Source organism: Propithecus coquereli, unplaced genomic scaffold (genome assembly GCF_000956105.1).
Source record: "Propithecus coquereli isolate 6110/MARCELLA unplaced genomic scaffold, Pcoq_1.0 Scaffold329, whole genome shotgun sequence".
NCBI lineage: Eukaryota > Metazoa > Chordata > Mammalia > Primates > Indriidae > Propithecus > Propithecus coquereli.
In genome coordinates, this window is record NW_012148941.1 from 1,800,787 (window position 1) to 1,822,246 (window position 21,460).

Below are 21,460 nucleotides of genomic sequence, written 5' to 3' on the forward strand. Positions count from 1 at the left end.
CACAGCGCCTACTGTCAGTAAAGCTGGTTTTAAAAGGTGATGAAGCTAATGTTTGCTGGGTATCACTGGTGTCAGCTGTTATGCTAAGCATCTTACTTGTGCTTTTTAACTTACTCCTCATAAAACCGCTACCAAGTTGGTTATTAATCTCATTTTCTAGATTAAAAACAGAAATTAAACTCAACCTGGGTAAATGTACATAAACACAATGCTAGGGATTCAAATCAAGGTCTAAGTAACATTAAAGCTTATGCTCTTTCATTACACCAGTCTTTAAATGGGCACAAGGCACAGAATTTGCAAGGAAGTTACAGAACCTCAAATTTTATAAACACAGTTTACTTTTGATGACGGAATCTGCATTCCCAGATTGAATAGTATACGGTTTCTTCAAAACAGACAAACAGAGACTAATTTAAAACAATCTCTTTATTAAAAATAGCAAATCTCACAAATACATATTTAACCTTTTGTTATCACTGGCCATTGGAAAACACAGCAGCGTGTGTACCGATTGTCTAACGTAAACTGAAGCTGGACTGCCACAAAGAGCCTGTGCGTCACCAACTTATGATCGACGCTGGAATAAACGTGGCGAGCTCAGGAAGGATGAACCCTTCAGCCCTATCAGGAACATTAGCACAATGCATTTCAAGTATAAACCCATAAGGCAACAAAATATAAAGCATAGCAGCACAACCTCTGCCCCACATTTCCTGATGAAGCCTTCAACAAGACCCAGGCCTGCAGTTACGGTGAATTACACGAGTCAAATTTACTAAAAGTGGATGTGAAAACAATCATTGCAGTTGCATTTTAATTACTTTAATTCCTTATTGTGGATGATTCTGCTACTGGATTTGGCTGGAAAAGTAAAGACTGCCGCTTCTCTTCAACTCACAAGAAAGCAAACTGCATTTCATTTTAGCTAGTAGAAGTATTTGGAACATCTTGTGCATCTGCCAAATGAAGTTTTTGTCTGGATTCATCAGTTAAGAAAATTTTCAAAAAAAATTGTTTTTCCATTCTATAAGGGGTACTTTTTCTTTTTCTTTTCTTTTTTTTTTTTTTGAGACTGGGTCTTGCTCTGTCACCCCGGGCTAGAGTGCAGTGGCAGGACCATAGCTCACTGTAACCTCAAACTCTTGGGCTCAAGTGATCCTCCTGCCTCGGCCTCCTGAGTAGCCAGGACTACAGACACCAAGTGCCACTACACCAGCTAATTTTTTAATTTTTTGTAGAGACAGGATCTCGCTATATTGCTCAGACTGGTCTCGAACTCCTGGCCTCAAGTGATCCTTCTACCTTGGCCTCCCAAAGTGCTGGGATTACAGGTGTGAGCCACCATGCCCAACCGGGAGTACTTCTTTTAAACTTCTGAAAATTATACTCAGGAGTCAAGAGACAGAGGTATTAAAAAAGAAAGAAAGAAATATGTTTAAAGGGAAAGCTCCTGTGTTGCTTGAGACACTTGGCTGTGGGAAGACAATTTTTAAATGTACTGAATTATACTGCCTACTAGAATTTGAAGACTTTTTTTAAATCACCGAATCAAGACTATGTTCCAGGTTCCAAGAGAGCACAGAATTATTTTCAATGCATCATAAATCACTCTCATAGTAAGGAGCTGATCAGAGACAAATATGAAAAGACAATGGATTAAAAAAAATCATTTGAGAAGATACCACCTTATCATCTTTGGGAAAACAATTCTTTGTAAAAGTCCAAAAATAAATCAAATCATCACAGCTCTAAAATCTTTTCTATAATCCTCTTATTTATTCCTCAAAATGATTGAAAATAGGATGGAAATCCTGCATATATTATTCTCTTCCTTTCCCATCATCATTGCCTTTCATTTTCCTCTTCCACCTATATTTATCCACCGGTTACCTACATTTCAAGACTCAATTCAAACAATGATATGAATACACTGAAGCCAACTAAATGGTAGCAATACACGTATGGCAGAGGTTGTGAAAATGTACAGACATAAGCAGAGTCATCAAAGACATTCTTATCCAGGTGGAAGGCTGAAATTTAACACATGTAAAAATCAACAGATCTAGCCTGAGGTACAAACAGAAAGCTTTATGGAAGTGGTCAGTTTGAGTGTAATTGGATAAGGAGAATAGGGAAGTCAGAGCAACTCTAGGTAGGAAGTACAACCTGAACAAAGGCATTAAGGCGAGAATGAACATGAAGTGTTCTTGGGCATCCAGAAATCCAGCCTGGTGGGAATGGGAAATAATAAAAACCATAACAAGATGTATAGGTTGTGAGAGCCTTTAAAAGGTTTGATATGGTTCCAAAAATTGGTAAGAAATAGGAATGGCAAGAAGAAAAGTGATGTTTGAGGAAGATTCATTTTGTAGCATTGTCTAAAGTCTAGAACAATACTAACAGAAATATAATGCAAACCACAGATAGAATTTTTAAATTTCTGGTAGCCACATTAAAAAGGAAAAAGAGGTAAAATTAATTTTAACAATATATATTTAACCCAATATATTGAAAAAAATCATTTCAACATGTAATCATTATAAAAATTGAGATATTTTACATTCTTTTTTTAATGCTAAGTCTTTGAAATCAGGTGTGTATATTACACTCATAGCACATTTCAATTCAAATTAGCCACATTTCATGTGCTCAATAGCCATGTAGCTAGTGGCTACCACATTGAACAGTGTAGTTCTAGAGTTGGAACAGAAAATTGAAAAGTTATGAAATCAGGTGACACGGGCCTGTTTTATCATTTAGAGAATGAAGGAAGAATAAAAGTAGAACTGATGATGCCTGACAACTGTAATAAAAAGATGGTAAATGGATTTCATGTCCATATCCTGCCTCAATGGCACAAAGTGACATGACTGATTAGTGAGGTCTGCCATGGTCATAGGAGGAATCTGTATATAATCTTGGAGACTGAAATAACAGAGGCAATAATGACAGAGAGGGAAATTAGGAGGGTAAATTTTAAGTATGGAGATAACATTTAATAAAGGGGAGGAAACTAGACTTGCCAGACTTTGTTCAAGGTTACACAGTTGCTTACCAAGATTTAAAACCAAGCATTCCAAAACCTATGCTCTTTTATTATACAGGGTACCATGTTGCTTTGTTTGTGGTGGATAAATTCCACCACAGGTTGAATCATGGAAAGTGGCGGAAACAATTAAGTCTGAATGTTTGACAAAACTTAGGTAAGAGGATAGAAGATCCTTATGTGTCATAGCATAGAAAGAATATAAAGCATAGTATATAAAGCATTGAAGGAATATAATGAAAAGAACAAAGAACCAGGAACTACTTTTAGGAAAAATCCCTTGATTAACTCAAATTTTACCCTCTTCTTTAAGTCTTTTTTGATAATAATATCTTACATTAATCTCTCCCCAGTTTATGTGGCCTCTCAAAATATTTTCTTCATCTGCAAAATGGGGGGCATACCACCACCTACTTTGAAGGGTAGGATCAAATGAGATAATGCCTATAAAATCCTTCACACAATACTTGGCAAATAGTAACTATTCATAAAGATTAGCTACTAATTGCTATTACCGGATTTATGTATGTGGTATTTCTTAATTGTTATTAAGAAATCTCCCTATTTCTTAATTGTTATTACTGTACAATTCATCAATTAATAACAGTATGCATATGTTATAGCAATGACAGTAATTTATATATATAGTCTATATATAACAGTTTGGAAAATTTCACATTCACATCATTACATGTAGCAATTACCCTATATTATAGAGGACACTCTGGGATGTTAAGCAATTTATCCAACATTACATTATCAAAATTGGAACCAAGTATCAAAAATTCAATCTCTAGACTCTTCATAACCAGTATCCTTTCTATCTCAGTAACTTGCTAAAAGGGGATGTCTTACCTCTCCAATTAAATTATTTGATAGGCAAGATTCTTTCTTATTGTTTTTATGTACCTCACCATTATGCCTATAATTATGTTCAAAAGTACATTTTGAAAAATTACTGAAATAATTGCTCTAAATTGAAATGGAAAAACCTGAATATTCTACATGTGCCATGGTAATTTCCTTTATGCTAATCCTACAATATACTAAAGACACTTAATTATGAAATGTCATTTCACAAGCTACCCTTGAAGGCTGAATTTAAATGACGTTTAATTTTCAATTTTATGCACTTAAAATATTCTATATGATGATATTAAGTATAGTATATTGTTTCTGGATATCTGACTGCCAGTGAGCCTCAAAACTCTAAGATTCAAAATAATTTATATAGCAACTAGCTTAGTCCTCAATTCTCATGATTAAAAACAATAAATTTGTTTTAAAAACTCAAAAACAATACAAAGCAAAGCAGAACAAACCAGAAAGAAACGGAATTTCAGCATACACAACAATGAGAAAATTCTATTTGGAAACCAAAGAAGAGTGATGGCCCCAGTAAATATACTACATGTCTTTGTTCACTATCTCTAAATAACACAGGTTTCTAAAACTTGATTGGGACTATTCACCAGAAATTATAAGTTGTAAACTTTTCACCGTTGATAGTAGGCAAAGGATACATGGAAGTGTTCAATTCTTCTAACTGTAATGCAAAGAAACAAATTTAATTTTAATTTTTATAAGATAAATATAAATAGATAGTTGTTAACTATATGTTTTAAAATAAATTATTTTTCATATAAATATTTTTCATATAATTTCTTTAATAGTTTTCTTTAAATGAAAAAGAAAAATATTAAAGAAAAACTTTCAAAAAATTTCCAGGCTGGGAAATTTCTTTTGTAAGTAACTTTAACACTTATGAAAAAAGAATATGAGGAAAGAATGAAATCATATGATAAAAACATAAAAACTGGAGTTTTGTTTCCTAAAGCCATGCTGTAATCACCTCCAATAACAATTTTTTGTTTTTTGGTTTTTTTTTTTTTAGAGACAGGGTCTCGCTCTATCACCCAGGCTGAAAGTGCAATGGCCCGATCATAACTCACTGTAACCTCAAATTCCTGGGTTCAAGCAACCCTCCTACCTCATCCTCCTGAGTAGTTGGGACCACAGGAACATGGCATCAGGCCCAGATAATTTTTTTAAAAATTTTTGTAGAGATGGGACAGGGGTCTCACTATGTTGCCCAGGCTGGTCTCAAACTCCTGGCCTCAAGAGATCATCCTGCCTCAGCTTCTCATAATGCTGGGATTACAGACATGAGCCACTGTGTCTAGCCTCTAATAACAATTTTTAAAAGAAAAAAGTTGCCATTTTAGTGAACAAAATCTTTAAAACCTTTATGGATTATAAAAAAAATTTCACATGTCATTCAGTTTTCTGTATGAAATAGAATTGATCACCCCTTGTCTTAGTCTGTCTGGGCTGTTATAACAAAGTATCATAAACCAGTGGTTCACAAAGACCAGAAATTTATTTCTTACAGTTATGGAGGCTGGGAAGTCCAAGATTAAGGTGCCAGCAGGTTTGATGTCTAGGGAGGACCCACTTCCTGGTTCATAGAAGGACACCTTCTCACTGTGTCCGCACATGGTGGATAGGGGTCTCTCTGAGGCCTCTTTTATAAGGCCCTAAAACCATTCTTGACCTAATCACCTCCCAAAGGCCCCATCTCCTACAACCATCACCTTCAAGGTTAGGATTTCAACATATGATTTCTGGGAGGACACAAACATTCAGACCATGGCACTCCTGTTTCACAGAAAAAAAATTTGAATTATGGAAATGTTAACTAAATTGCTCAATGCAATTAACCCAAATGCAAATGTTGGACTAAACAAAGGCTTTTTGGTTTCAAATTCAGTTTTCTTTTCATCGTACCACAGTTATTCTCCTAAGTGAAGAGCAAATTAAGCTTCCATTTGTTAAGAGGAATAAAACATAAAACATGAACTGGTAAAAGGAAATACCTGAAAGACTGAACTTGAGAGACTTGAAATAAAAATATTATAGGTTTGAAATTTTAAAAAGATAGGCATACAATGTCCCTCACATTAACTTATTCAAAAAATAGAGGAAAAAACCAGAAATGAACCCTTTTTCTCACTGGTGAATAAGGAATCTAAAACTAAAGTGTGTTGAATTCAATTTTATTTCTTTGTCCAAAAAGGATTTAAAGAGGCAAATTTAATGAACACTTCTAGTGTCACAATCATACACGGTGTTATGTGCCAAACTGTGTTTCATGTTCTGTCCTCACTCCCATTATCTTAGAATGTGAGCGTATTTGGACATAAGGTCTTTAAAGAGGTAATTAAGTCAAAATGAGGTCATTAGGGTGGACCCTGATCCAGTGTGACTAGTAACCTTGTAAGAAGAGGAAATTGGGACACAGACACGCATAGAGGGAGAATGCCACGTGAACATGACGATGGCCACCTACAAACCAAGAAGAGAGGCCTCAGAAGAAACCAACCTTACCCACACCTTCATCTCCAACTTTTCACCTCCAGAACCGTGAGAAAAGAAATTTCTGTTGTTAAAGCCACCCAATCAGTGGTACTTTGTTATGGCAATCCTAGCAAAGTAATACACGTGGCAATGTACTAAATTACCATAAACACCAAACACAGTTCTGTATTTTAAAAAAAGTAACCACCACCCAAGTAAATAACACAAAATGCACTACTCATGCCAGGAAAAGCTCTTTTGACTACTATTTTCTATATCTTAAGATCTTATTATATAGGTACAGAAGCAAATATTTCACTTTTAGATTTGCCAGCATCTGTATTATGAGAATACATGCTTAGATATAAATATTATAATTTAAAGCAATATATTACTTTATAAAAAGAGTAGCTTTTACAAAGTGGATGAAACTTGAAAACACTAAACTAAGTGAAAGAATCCACTCAGGCCACATATTGTATAATTCCATTGATATGACATGTCCAGAATAGGCAAATTCATAAAGGCAGAAAGTAGATTAGAGGTTGCTGGGTGGGGGTGGAATTGAGAGGTATGGGGTTTCTTTTTGGGGTGATAAAAATGTTCTAGAATTTGACCGTGGTGATGTCTGCATGACGCTGTGAATATATGAAAAATTGCCAAAGTGTATACTTTAAAATGGTAAAAAAGGTGAATTTTTTTTGCAATATAAAATTTTTTTTAAGAACAAAGAAAAAGAACTATACTTACATCAGACAGAAGCCTATCCAGATTGGAGTCACTGGCTGTTTTTCTTTTATCCTCAGGAAGTTCCTCTAACTCCCCATAGAGCTCCAAATTCAAGCGAGCTAATTTCTCCTGCATTCCCCGAACATGTTCCATCTGTTCAATGGAACATTCATTTCCTGGGGAACATTCCAGAACATTAATAAAGAGATTAGGACATTTCAAACCAACAGACTTGAGGAAAAACTTTTAAGCTTTAGGTACTCTAAAAGAAATCGGTTTTCTTTTATAAATAGATCGCTAATGATTGTATTTTCTGTGTATAGAAATCAAATTTCTGATCAGGAAAGCAAAATGACCAACCTAAAAAATGACCTTAGGCATTTAATAAAATTACATAGGAAAGATTTTTTTAAAAAAGGAAAATCATCCCATAAGTAGAGAAAATATATTTTCTTCAATAGTAATATTAAATATAGAAAAATAGCATCATCTGATCATGTCCAATTTGACAAACTGCCATTTGAAGTGAATGACCCAACATTTTATAATAATGTGAGTGAAATTAAGGGCTCTATTAGAATTTCAACCATGAGTCATTTTGCCAACCAATTATGCATTCTTCCTTTAAGAAATATAAACGAAGACATTTGTGAAGCATGAAAATGTTATGAAGCATGAGCAACACAATGTAATATTTTTGATGGTATATACAGTAGTGCAAAGAAAACTTCATTGCTAAGGGGTATCATGTTATTTATTGAGTAGAGTCCTCTAAAGTGACATTACCTGCCCAGAACAACTAATTTATATACATATGACATATTATATTTTCATCCAGTTTAAGTGTAGACCCTGCAACCCCTTGATACTATAATTAAAAAAAAAAAAAAAACTTTCAGTTTTTCCTAAGGTACTACAAAAGTATACCACACCCCAGCTAAAGTTGAAGTATATATCTTAAATCAATATGAATTAATGTGAATTATAGTAGTTTCCTCTAGCCAGCTTGATAACATCTTCATAAATCGATTATACTACATTATGTTAAGCAATACTAATACTGAAGCTCTCTCAAAATCATCCTTTATTCATAGTAAAATACATCCATTTCCTCTATTTTAATGATATTTTTCACAATCAGTAACCTGGAAGGGCAAGTGGAAGAAACAGATATACCCTGAGTGTGTGTATGTGTGTGCACGTGCATGGGGATGGAGAGAGAGATACAGTAAAAATGAAAAGAGGCAGAAATCATAAGGTAAAAGATGAGACTAAGAGGATGGATCTAGGTGACTTAACGTGAGAACAACAGAAGTTCTAGAGGATAAAAAAAGAATAGATGGAGGAGAAATAATAAACAATAGAAAATACGTTCCATGAGAGGAAAGATGAGTCAGCAGATATGGTTCCCAAGTAGGACTGATGAGAAAAGACGTAGTCCTAAGCATATCCTCCTGGTAAACGCCTAACCTCTAAAGAAAAAAGAAAAAAAAAATTTAAGCTGCAAGACAAAATAAATAAATAAATTACCTAGCAGGAAAGAATCTGACTGGCAGTGGAATTCTCATCTGCAACACTTACAGAGAGCAATCAGTCGAGTAAGAGATATAGGAAAGACTTCAATCCAAAAATACAAAGTCACCATAGAGTAGGGGCAGGGAGGGTGCCGGGAGAAAGCAAAGAGGTAAAAGTGGTCCTGAGATTTCATCTCAAGGGCAGGGAGAAGAGGGGAGGAGAGGAGGAAGTGAAAGTATTCTGAACAGACCACTTTACAGGGATGGGCTAAAACAAGGAGGTAGGGGCCTAATAAAACAATGCAAAATAAATAATGTGCTTTTAATGTCTTGTTTTCAAATAATAGTATAACAAATCTAGAAACCCAGAAACTATAAAAGATAGACATATTTCAGTATATAAAAATTTAAAACTTTTAAAAAGTTAAATATACCATGAACAAAGTCCACAGACAATAAACTTAGTATAAATAAATGAATAATAGAAATCAGAGGGTTAGTGTCTAAAACATACAAAGGACTCTTAGCACTTGACAACAACAAAAGGATAAATAACCAAATAGAAAACTGGGTAACGATCTTGAAAAGAGTAATCCAACTGCTTACCAAACACACATGGATATTCAAACTTAATAGTAATAAAAGAAATCTCACTTTATACCAACAGACTGGCAAAAAGTAAAAGACTGATAATACCTACTACTGGTGGGAATTTAGGGAAAAGGGATCTTTCATAAATTGCTGATGGAACATAAAAGGGCAGTAAATTTTTGGAAAGCAATGTGGATACTTCTGCTAAAATTAAATTTACATATATGCTTTGACCCAGCAATCCCACTCATGAGAATCCATCCGAAAGAAATAAAAGCACCAGTATAAGAGTATGAGTAAAAAGATGTTTACTACACCAGTGGTCCCCAACCTTTTTGGCACCAGGGACTGGTTTCATGGAAGACAATTTTTCCATGGACCCAGGGAGGTGGGAGAAAGGGGCCAAGGGGATAGCTTAGGGATGATTCAAGCGCATTACATTTATTGTGCAGCCACACCTCTCTGCTAATGATAATCTGTATTTGCAGCCGTTCCCCAGCGCTAGCATCACCACCTCAGCTCCACCTCAGATCATCAGGCATTAGATTCTCATAAGGAGCACAACCTAGATCCCTCGTACGCACAGTTTACAGTAGGGTTCGCGCTCCTATGAGAATCTAATGCCACCACTAATCTGACAGGAGGCAGAGCTCAGGCGGTGATGAGAGCGATGGGGAGCAGCTCTAAATACAGATGAAGCTTTACTTCCTCACCTTGCTGCTAACAGGCCACAAACCATTATCGGTCTGGTCCACGGCCAGGGGGGTTGCAGACCACAGTACTACACCGTTGTGTTCAGTGGCTCAAAACTAGAAACAAAGTAGTGCCCATTCAATAGGGAAATGGTTGAATAAAGTAAAGTATACTCACAACTTGGAATATTATGTAGCCATTAAAAAAAGAATGAATTAAAGCTATACTAAATGACTTAGAGAGATTTCTATCAGATATTGTTTAAAGGAGGAAAGCAAGACACAGAAAAGTATATATAGGATACCATTTGTGTGAAACAATGAAAACAAAAGTCTGTGTGTCATTATGTGCATGTATATATTATGTATATATACACACACATATATATAGTTGTATAATAATCTGGAGAAAAATATGAGAAGATATATGCCTGATTGTTAACACAGTTAAGTGGCTGGGATGAGAGGAGGTGGATGCAACATAGGGTTAGGTAGGGGAAGTAACAGGAAAAGAATACGGAAGTCAAGCAACAAAAACATAGGGAAGAGAAAGACAATACTTAAAATAATCAATACGTACGTTGATAACATTTATGCATTTGTATAAAATTCTATGTGTGCATATTCAATAATTTTTATCGCTTTAAAAATACTTGGAAATAATTTTATCATTCAAAAAAGCTTATAAAGTAAGTTGCAGACTGTATATGAAAACTCTGACAATATCCACTGTGAACTTGGAATATCAAAAATATTCAGAATTTTTATTGAGATAATCAGTTAACTATGCTTATATCTTCATGAAAGAACACGAAAACCATACTCTTTTAATTCTTGACTTTAAATCAGGAATCCTGGGCAAGAAACAAGTTTAAGTTTAAAAGAGTAAACGGAAGTGATCTTGATATTTTTCCAAACTAAGACACGAAGTCTAAAATATTTCAACTGACGAAGAATGTCCCTTTCATTTGTTAAACTTTCAAGATACTTATTCTATTTAATATGATAGCAATTCTTCTTTAACATTTCGACTAACCCCCCCTCTTAAAAAAAATTTTTCCCAGAAGTTTTAGAATGCAAATTATATTCCATGACAAATAAAATCTAGGATGACTGCATTTTATGCTTATGGGCTCTTTTTTTTTTTATATAAAAGAAAATGACACTTTAGAAAGGAAGAAACACAGAATAATAGAGGTGCAAAATAAATACAGAAAATAGGACGCAAACATCTTAGAGAAAAAAATAGTAGAGAAACATGTCTTGCTCACCAAATGCTTGAAGTTTTCCGGAATGGAAATCATTCAAAAGACTTAGAAGCCCTCTCTCCATCTCCTGAACGTCTGAGACGTCAGTGAGGAAAGAGTGCTGAATTGGAGTTGACTGAGCACCTTTTCCTTCTCCGCCCTGTGGTTTGGTCTTTTCTTTTGTCACTCTGCAAAGATGATACAATTAACTTTAATTATATCCTTTTAGGCTGTTCTAAATTAAACTTCTGCTCAATTTTTTAGTGAATTTAGTGGAATTTTCCTTAAAAAAAGAAATCAGAATAAAGTCAAAACTAAATAAAACCATTAACTAAGGCATATAAAAAGTGTGATTAATACATTTATATAATATGCTAATTCTTTGGATTGCAAAAAACTTAGAACTTCTAAGTCTTTTTACTATCCTATGTTTCACATTTCATTTCTCAGGAAAAAATATTACACTTTTCCCTTCTAAACTTCATCCTATTTGTTTCAAGAACTATCAGTAGTTCAGCAAGTGGTTACAGGTTCCCTACTCTACAGCCAACATTGTGGCAGGAGTGCTAAAGAGAAAGGAAGACACTGAAATTCATAATCACCATATAACGGAAGGCCAAAAACCTGTTACCCCCGACTCCTCCAACTTCCTAAGGCCCCCACATGCAGTCATGAAGTCCTATTGATTATACCCACAAAATACCTAATCTCTCTAGTTCTCTCCTCCACTGCCACCATCCTATCTTTTGACCAAACAGCTTCCCAACCAGTCTCCCTGCCTATGTGTGTGGTCTGTGATCCTCCTTCTCTCCCCACAGGGCCGCCAAGTCCATTTCTAAAAAGTAAAATCAAATCATATAATTTACTTAATTCAAACCTTTCAGTAGCTTTGCACGACCTGCTGGACAAAGTCCAACATCCTTAAGAAACCCTATTCTCCCTTGTCTATGCTCTAGCCATTCTGAATCTCTTTACCCTCCTAGAAATCTATTCTGTAATCTTACATGCTCATCCTCTGCCTACATTAGCATCTTTCCACTTATTGCCATCTTTGCCAGGCTACCTCCCACACATCCTTCAAGCCTCAGTTTAAATTTCCTCAGGAAGGCCTTTTTGGAACCCCTAGAGTAAATTAGTTCTTATTATACATGTCTAGCATATAAACGGCTCCCAATATACTTCAGTGATGATGCTATGCACACTGTGACATAGGAACAAAGAGAAAGAGCAGTTCACTCAGCCTAGGGCCAGTCGGAAAAGGCTTCCTAACGGTGATAGGTGAATGAAGGCTTAAAGCACAAGTGGGGGCCAGGTGCAGTGGCTCATGCCTGTAATCTTAGCCCTTTGGGAGGCTGAGGAGGGAGGATCACTTCAAGCCAGGAGTTTTGAGACCAGCCTGGGCAATAGCAAGACCCTGTCTCTCCAAAAAGAAAAGAAGAAAAAGAAAGAAAAGAAAAGAAAGAAAGAGAGTGGGGAGGGAAGGAAGGAAGGAAGGAAGGAAGGAAGGAAGGAAGGAAGGAAGAAAAAGACAGATGAACAAGTCGGGGTTAAACAGGAAAAAAGAAGGAAGAGTTGTATGTTATCTTTATAATTCAATACATACTACAGATACTGACATGGAAGTGTATTCAGTACTCAATTAATTTTTACATAATGTTGGAATGAAGACATTTTCCCCAGAACTTACCACAATAAGGATAAGATAAATAGGATGGAGATGGAGATATATATATATATATATATTTTAGAGGGAGAGAAAGAGAGAGAGAGAGAGAGAGACCCAGAATCAGGAAGCCTACATCTAGAAGAAAGTATAGAAATAAAATTACCGGGTAAAAAAAATGGCAATGACAATGATACAAATAAACTACTATTAAAAATTTAGAGAAAGGAGTGATTATCTTTAAATCTCTTGGCTTTCTTTTTCCACCAACCATAACCTTCCTCAAGATCTGGCTCTAAATTAAACTCCTCCAAGAGGAAAACCCCTTCTCATTATGATAATTTATTCAAAGGAAACCCTCATAACACTTGCTATTTATTGTTTAATACTTATTGGAATACTTTTCCCAAATGTTATTGCGTCTTTGGCTAGGTCTCTTTTATTTTGTCAAAGAGAGATCATTGAGACACCAATCTTATTTTTTCTTTTCTGTAAATCCAATAGATAAAGAGTGCTACAGCATTTCCTTAACTGATTCTCCATGGTGAGCTTGCATGTCAGTAAATTTATTTAATAATTAGAAAGAGGATTGAGATTATACAATGCTTTTCTCTCTAAAGCTATAATCTTCACTTCTAAATATCTAATACTACAAAATACTCACATATAAGCAACAGTAGTAATATTAATATATAACATATTTAAACTTGTCACTTGTTTCCTTTAAGTATCCTGAAAACAAATGATGTTCATTTGTCTTCAGATATTAATAATGATTATTTCTAGGTGGTGGAATTTTAGTGTTTTGAATTTCTTACAATTCTTTACAATAAATACAAATTATTTCTACAAAACATTGACATTGCTCTTTTAAAAATAAAAATGACAAGCTGGGCATGGTTGAGCATGCCTGTAGTCCCAACCACTCAGGAGGCTGAGGTGGGGGCATTGCTTAAGCCTAGGAGTTTGAGGACAGCCTGGACAACACAGTGAGATCCCATCTCTAAAATTATATATAGTAAAAAAAATGATAACAAAAACTACCAAGGCACAAACACTCATCATAGTAATACAAAAAAAGACTGTCTGACTTTTTATCACTTTTTCCATTTTTGGCTAGCTCATCAACATTGTCTACAAGTTTTCTTGCTCTGTATATGTTGTCATAAGACAAAGTAAGAGTCTTCAAACAATAATTCATTTCATATTTTCTAATCTCTATACACTGTAACTTTCATAAATTTTTTTTCTAAATCACATATAATGGCTGCTCAATTATTTTAAAAGTCAAAGCAAGAGAAAAATGTTATAAGAAGAAGTTGATTCAGGATTTACTTTAATAGTATTTTACTGTGAAAATATGAAAGAAAAAAATTCACCTTTTTAACTTTGGTCGCTGTGAAGTTGACTGCGATGCAGGATTTGAAAACCCTGTGCTTTTACTAACTGGAATGGCATTTTTTTTGGCATTAACAACCTGAGTACAGTGGGCACTAAAAGACTTAGGACTCTTCCTCTTCACTTTCCGCTCTTCCATTGTTTTAAGATCCTTTTTGTACCAAGGCCAGCTTCTCAAAACCTAAATAAGGAAATACGACGATCACATATGTATGCTATAATATGCAAAAATGAAAGAGATTCAAAGACCCATTTCATAGGCTAAAAGAGGATCAAGAATTTCAAAGGTATAAGAGAAAGCGAGAATACAGGTTTCTTAAGTTTAATCCACTTTACTATGTGCACAAAAGCCCTTAGGAAACTGGTAGACAATTTTTTTTGACTGTTTTCTTTATTCATTCATGCTTTAAAAATTTATTTGCTCTTTCCCACAAGCCAGGCAATATTGTGGGTATTGCGGAGACCACACTGAACAAAACAAACCTCTTGCCCTAGAGAAGCCTACATTATACAAGGGGAACCATACATAAACAATAAACAAACCATCTATGTAATATTTCCAGCATGACTCAAGCTTCAGGTGGACTTTAGGTCTGTCTTCCAAAATGTATTCTCAGGAAGAACCAACTAGATTCGAACAGATATATAATTATCATCAGTATTCTAAATAGCAACTGGAAGCCTTACTTCAACTACCAAGCAGAAACTCAGTTTCTGCCTAGGTCTAATACTGATTCTAGTTCCATGCCCAAGTGAAAAGTTCTATAAAATCAAATTTGTTCCTTGTCTATTTTGAATGTATTTTCTCTACCATGTACAAGGAAACATGAATCTTTATGATGTATGTTTGGTTTTGCCCATATCAAAAAAGAACACTGTGAAGTTACAAATGGCCCTTCCATGTGGAATATGTGTAAGGCCTTCTATTTATCCCTATACCTTCCCCTTATTTTATGTATTAACCAACTTTATTTTCCTAACACCCATCTATCTAAAAATATCCTTTTATATTTCTTATTTGTGCATAGTGTTAAATTTTTCTTAATTCCACTGTTTGATGTATCGTAAGATAATAAATTTATACAGCTATTACCTCATCAGACTGTAAACTGCCTTAGAAACATTAAGCCTTTTTTATACTTCCAGTATTGAATTTAATCATGCTATGACTATTCAAAAAGATTCAAACTCATTGCCATCATTCTGAAAATAATTATTTGAAAATTTTAATGAAAATAGACTTTTTGCCATCGTCTGGACTCAGTGCCATTAGCACTGGAATTTAAATCACTGAGCTCAAATCGGCTCAAGCTGACCCTAGACAATCACAACTGGAGCTATGATATCTCCAAACAAGAAAAAGCTTTCTGGGAAAAGCTCTAATGCCCAGTCTCTAATCCTAGATACCAACTGTAAATTCACTTAAACCTTGGCTAACGATTTTTCCTTTAAGAAGCATTTTTAGTAACAAAGCAGTCATCTGAGAATTGTTTCAACATGCAGCACAAATTAAATGGAACTTTAAAAGACCAATGAATAGAGATGATAGGATATCAGTTCTCTGAAAAGGCAAGGATCTATATAAATTTATGATACACATAAACACACTGGCCTTCAAATTTAAAGATGCTAATACACATTTGGCGATACAAGAAAAGGATGAAGAAACAAGTCTAGGAAGTAAAGTAATGCAAATAAATCTACGATATTCTGAGGGGCCAGGGCTGGAGACTTTTCCGCTTTGGGAAGGTGACATCTGTCACAAGAGCAGAAATCTTTCTTGTATATCAAGCAGCAAGGGACATTTCAGAGAAGGCATAAGAAAATTGCTCATAGTTACTGACTGACACAATAGTTTTGAATGCCAGGTCCTGCCTCCAAGCATGACCAGGGGGCGGTCCCTCTTGATTTCGCTTCTCCCTTCCCCTATCTGCGGAAGCGATGACCTTTCATCGCCCAGTACCCAGCAGTAACCACAGTGGGTGGTGGGAAAGGGCTAACGGGGAGTTGCGGGAGTTCCTTTGCTTCCACTACATACCTGAAGAAGAAGGGGATCGGGACCCCCTTCCTCAACCTGCAAAGACCCAGGAGTCTCCGAAACTGCTACCTCAGCTGCAGCTAAACCTCGCATCACATCATGAGACCCGCGCCTCCGCAGGAGCCTTTGTTTACGGAAGTGACGCAAGGAGGCGGAGCCTCCGTGCCCTGGGCGGGAGCCCCGCCTCTTCCTGCTTCCCCTGTGTCGCTGTCGTCTCCGGCCTCGGCACTTCATTGCTTCCCCTGTCCTGCCCTCATTTGTAACTATGGCGGGCGTGGAAAGGAAGACCTATGGTTGAGTGTTTTATTTTAGGCTCTATGACTCAGAAGCAGGGCGCAATAAGGGGTCGTGGTGCAGGTAGTAACGGGAAATGTAGTGAATGTAGTATCCTTTCCGGAAGCTGCCCCGCCCCTCGGCGATTGTTAGAGCCTACGCACCACAATTCCCAGCATGCTATTCGAGCAAACCCGGAGGCGGAACCAGATTGTCGCTGTAGCAACTGTCCTTGATTGTTTCCGATTTGCTGCCCGGACTTCTCTCAGCTAAACCAATTTTGGCTTACAAGGTAGAGTGAAAAGCGTGATTTTATTCAGCGACCCTGATGTTGAGCCTGTAAATGAGATTCTACCACTATTAATAGCAACTTTTCAGGCACTAGACATACATTATCCTTAAACCTCACTACAATTCTATGAGGTGGTTGTTATAATACCCATCTTAGAACCGAGGAATCTGAGACTCAGAAAGGCTGATCAATCCAGGTGTCTCTGTCGCCAAAGACAGTTCTCCATCCACTACACTTACAGCCTCTGGAGAAGGAATTGCAAGTTGAGAGGGAGGGATCTGTCTTAAGCGAGGGAAGAAATCCACGTTTCATTTCTTGGTCTGGGTAGCCCTCCTGGTGTGAAGGTTGGGAGTGGGAAGGTTTTAGATTCATAGGCTGTTAGATTGAAAGGACTGGAGGGCCACCACGTACTCCTCCCGAATTTGCTAATGATGAAACTGTATCTAGAGACTATATCTCTGCCAGAGAGCCAGAGCAAAGATGAACACAGACGAGCAAAAATGAACACAGACGAGCAAAGATGAACACGGATAAGCAAAGTCTTCTGGCTTCAAGTATTCCCATGTTCTTCTACCACCCTTCATTTTTGAAAAATTCTGAAATGTTTTGAAAAGAAAAGCACAGAGCAATCGCTTATGTACCCACTCTCCAGAATAAACAGTTGTTACATTTTGTCACTTCATATTTTTAAATGAAAGAAGTAGAACATTACAGATAAGGCAGATGCCCCTTACTTCCATTCTCGCTCTACCACCTCCTTTCTTAGAGGCAACTAGGATAATGAATTTAATATGTATCTTCCCAAGGTAGGATTCTATACTATGTATTTATACACAGTATGTAGAATGGCTTTGGAGTTCTGAAATTTTACATGAATATTTGATGCATTGATCTGCAACGTGATTTTTTCACCCTGTTCTATGTTTTTGAGATCTATCCACATTGATACATATGGGTAGACTTCATTTGTTTTAGCTATATAATATTCTATCAAATACGTTTGCCACAAATTTGGAAATTCCCATAGTGATGGATATTTAAGTTATTTCCCATTTTTCGTTATTACAAACAATACTATAGGGTACAATCTTCTCAATATCTTTTCTCAGTGTCTCCTTTTAGCTAATCTCTAATTGTCTTACTTGTATGAGTTTGCAAACTGGTGATTGACATGCTATTTTTTTTCAAATTGATTGCTAACAGAATTGTAGGAATAAAAAAATGGATCTTGTGACATCTCATGAATAAATGGGAAGATTTGACCATACAAGATGTGTGTTATAGCCTGATAACAGTGGTTCAAGCTGAAGAGCAGCTGCCTCCTTTAGATCATTTCAAGTGATAACTAGTTTTTCTTTGCCTTTAGCACCCATCTGAGCTCTGTGGCATTTGAGTTTGCATTGTGTGATATAATATGGAGACATAGGAGGGTATGCTTCTAAATGTACATATTTCTGGTATTCAGAGTTTTGAATACCTATCTGAGTCCCTATTTGGGCAGACCCTGTTATAGGAAGTCAGGGTGTATTCTGTGAACAAAAAGGACAAGAACCCTATAGTCAGACATCTTATATTCCTGATAAAGGAGAGTGGCAATAAATTTGTATGCAAATAAGACAGTTTTTCATTTAGTGATAAGTGCCCTGAAATAACAGCTTAAGGTCAAAGGGAGTTATTGTAAGGGTTGGGGTACTGAAGGAGTAATGTCAGGGAAGGCCTTCCTGAAAAGGCAACTTTGAGGTTGAGATGTGAAAGAAGTACATGAGCCAGCCACGGAATGATCTGGGAAAAGAGCATCCTTGAACAAAACATATGGCTAAAATGCAGGTCATTAGGCACAAATGAGCTTGGAATGTTTGAGGAAGCAAGGGGTTACTGTGGCTGGATTGTACTGACCTAGGGACAAACTGATGTGAGATAGAGGGGTAGAGATACAATTTTAAGTGTGATTTCTTTAATCTGAAATCTAGAGTTCCTCCCTGAAAGAAATTTTGTTCGTTCAGATTTACTAGATTTTCCTTTAAACTGCAAATATCCCTCCTTTGGATTAACTGTTAAATGCACACCTTGCGTGAATTACTCTAATTAGATACTTTCTCCCTAAGGATGATATTTAGAGGATGAAAGCTTTGACTAACAAGACCCTCCCCCCACCGCCCAGCACTAATACATAGGTAGGCAGTAAGGAGTGCTGTTGGTGAATCTCCTAGCAGTGGTGATGCAAACCTAACAGATTCACAGGTTCTAGACCCACTGACCCCAAATCTGCTGGGGACCCAGGAATCTCTATTTTTATAAAATATTTTTCTTACGGAAAATTTCAAACATATACCAAAGAAGACAGAAGAGTATAATGAACTCCCCTCATCCAACTATTGACTTCTGGCCAATGATGTCAACTATACTTGATGCCAATGATGTTTAATCTGACACTATGTGGAAAGGAATATTTTTCTTTTTTAGTTTCCACACACAGCATTAAGGAAAGGAATTTTTGTTCTGTTTTTTTCCCTACATGTACTATTTAGCTTCAGTGTAGCAGTCCTGCCACCTGTGCATTTTTAGGGCACTATGGAGATAATGAAAAGAAATTGAGGTTTCAGAAGAAAATTGTAACCAAATACATACTTTGTATGATTTTTGCTATCATGATCGCAGGTGAGTCACATGCACACACATACACACACCCACAAGTGCAGCCTGAAGTAAATCACACAGAAACTGTCATTGTAGTTGTATATCATATATACAATGCAATCATTTCATACTTTGGTCAGAAAACTGATTTTTAGTCTTGCAAAGCTGAATGTAGTTAGGTGATGTGATAACCTCTAATATTTGTCTGATAGGTATGTACTCAGATGAAATCTGTAAAAGATACCTCTCCCTTACGTTTCCCCCTGTCCAATATTATGTTGAATCATATCCCAGATATTACTTAATCCCTAATATCTTAATATGGATCTCTAAAGTATAAAAACTTTGAGAAACTTTACCACAATGCGATAGTTATTCCTAAACAGCAATAATTACTTAATATTATTAAATATCCAGTGTTCAAATTTCCATGAGCATCATAAGTATCAAGAATTTTTTCACGTTTTCTTTGAATCAGAAATGTCCCTTTCTGTAAGGTCCTCAGGTGACAAGTGGGTTTGGAAGCCACTGTTGCGCATCCTCATTTGTTAAGCCACAAACACGCATTGTCCTTTTCCTTGGCAAGTTTACATGCTAAAGGGGAAAGCAGGTATCTCATCTCAGAGCAAATAGATAATCTACCTTAGTGCCTGAGAAACAATAATCCCCTTGTCCCTTGTAGTGCTTATAGGAAAGAGGGGTTTTTTGGTTTTATTTGTTTTCACTTGGAAGCCTATGCATCACTTGCTAAGTGTGTCTCCACCTCCTTTCCCTCCCATACCAGAATCCCTTGGCCAAGACAGATCACTGCTCAATGCTCTTTGCGTGCCTGGCTCAGGAGACAGCTAGTAAAAAAAGCCATAAAGCAGAAAGGAGCTTTGCATGTTCTTGGACCTGAAAGAATGCCAGCAGTCTGGAGTGCAGGAAGCAACTAGAGGTGGTGTTAGATGAAGTTCCCAAGGTCGGCAGAGGATCAGATCAGGAAGGATTTTAAATCAAAGGTATGAAATCTTTCTCTTTTTTTAAACCCAAGTGCAGCAATAGCATTTGAGGATTTTAAAGCATGGCATGGTCTGAGTTACATTTTTAAAAGATTATTCTGTAGAAGAATGGAAACAGGGAAGCCAGTTAGGATGAATAAGCTACAATATAGTGTTATATAGGCTGGCTTCACAGCTGAGACTTGAAAGGATATGTTATTTCTATGGCTACCATTATAAATCTTGGTAAGACTTCTGCTTTGAGGCACCCTGTAAAAATGGTACTGAGAGATTGAATCTGAACTATCCAGCACTGCGGACCTCCAGAGAACTGTACCGTTGTTGGAAAGATGAGCGAGCCATTTGGGAACTGTTGGAGACTGCTAATACTGAAAGGAGGAACCACTGGGTGAAGGGCCATGAGCCACTGTTTCTAAAGCATGGTGTGGTGTCATGGAAAGTGCACCAGACCAGGAATCAGGAGAAACTCTATTTCTTGTCTGCTATAAGAATTCATCTAAAGCATTAGTGAGAGGTCTAAAAATAAAGACAGAGGCCCCTATCATTTTAAGTATTTTACTGCTGATTGCTTTGGAAAAACAAATAAGGGGTAAAGAACAGATCCGAAAAGTTATAAAGACAGACATTTACAACATTCTTACATATATGTTTTTTTATAAACTAGCCTTCCTCATTAGGCTATAAGCTCCTTAAGTACAAATATGTTTTATTTGAAATTTTTTCTTTTCTTTTTAGAGACAGGGTCTCTCTCTGTCACCCAGGCTGGAGTACAGTGGCACTGTCATAGCTCACTACAGCCTGGAAGTCCTGGGCTCAAGGGATCCTCCCACCTCAGCCTCCTGAGTAGCTGGGACTACAGGCACACACCGCCACGCCCAGATAATTGTTTTCATTTCTTTAGAAAAGGGATCTCACTATGTTGCCTGATTTTGTATCTTAAGCACGTTGCATAGAACATGGCATAAAATAGCTGCTTGAT

The 21,460-nt window shown here is 36.5% G+C and overlaps 1 protein-coding gene across 1 annotated transcript; it reads right to left on the bottom strand.

The window, feature by feature from the left end:
• Window positions 1-411: 411 nt before the first annotated feature.
• On the bottom strand, window positions 412-20,881 carry CCDC28A (coiled-coil domain containing 28A). The gene is given in 8 exon segments (XM_012650483.1): window positions 412-979; window positions 4,573-4,595; window positions 7,157-7,311; window positions 11,204-11,367; window positions 14,222-14,421; window positions 16,279-16,425; window positions 16,427-16,525; window positions 20,798-20,881. Coding segments are annotated over 8 exon segments (927 nt in total). The 3' UTR covers window positions 412-924.
• Window positions 20,882-21,460: the final 579 nt, after the last annotated feature.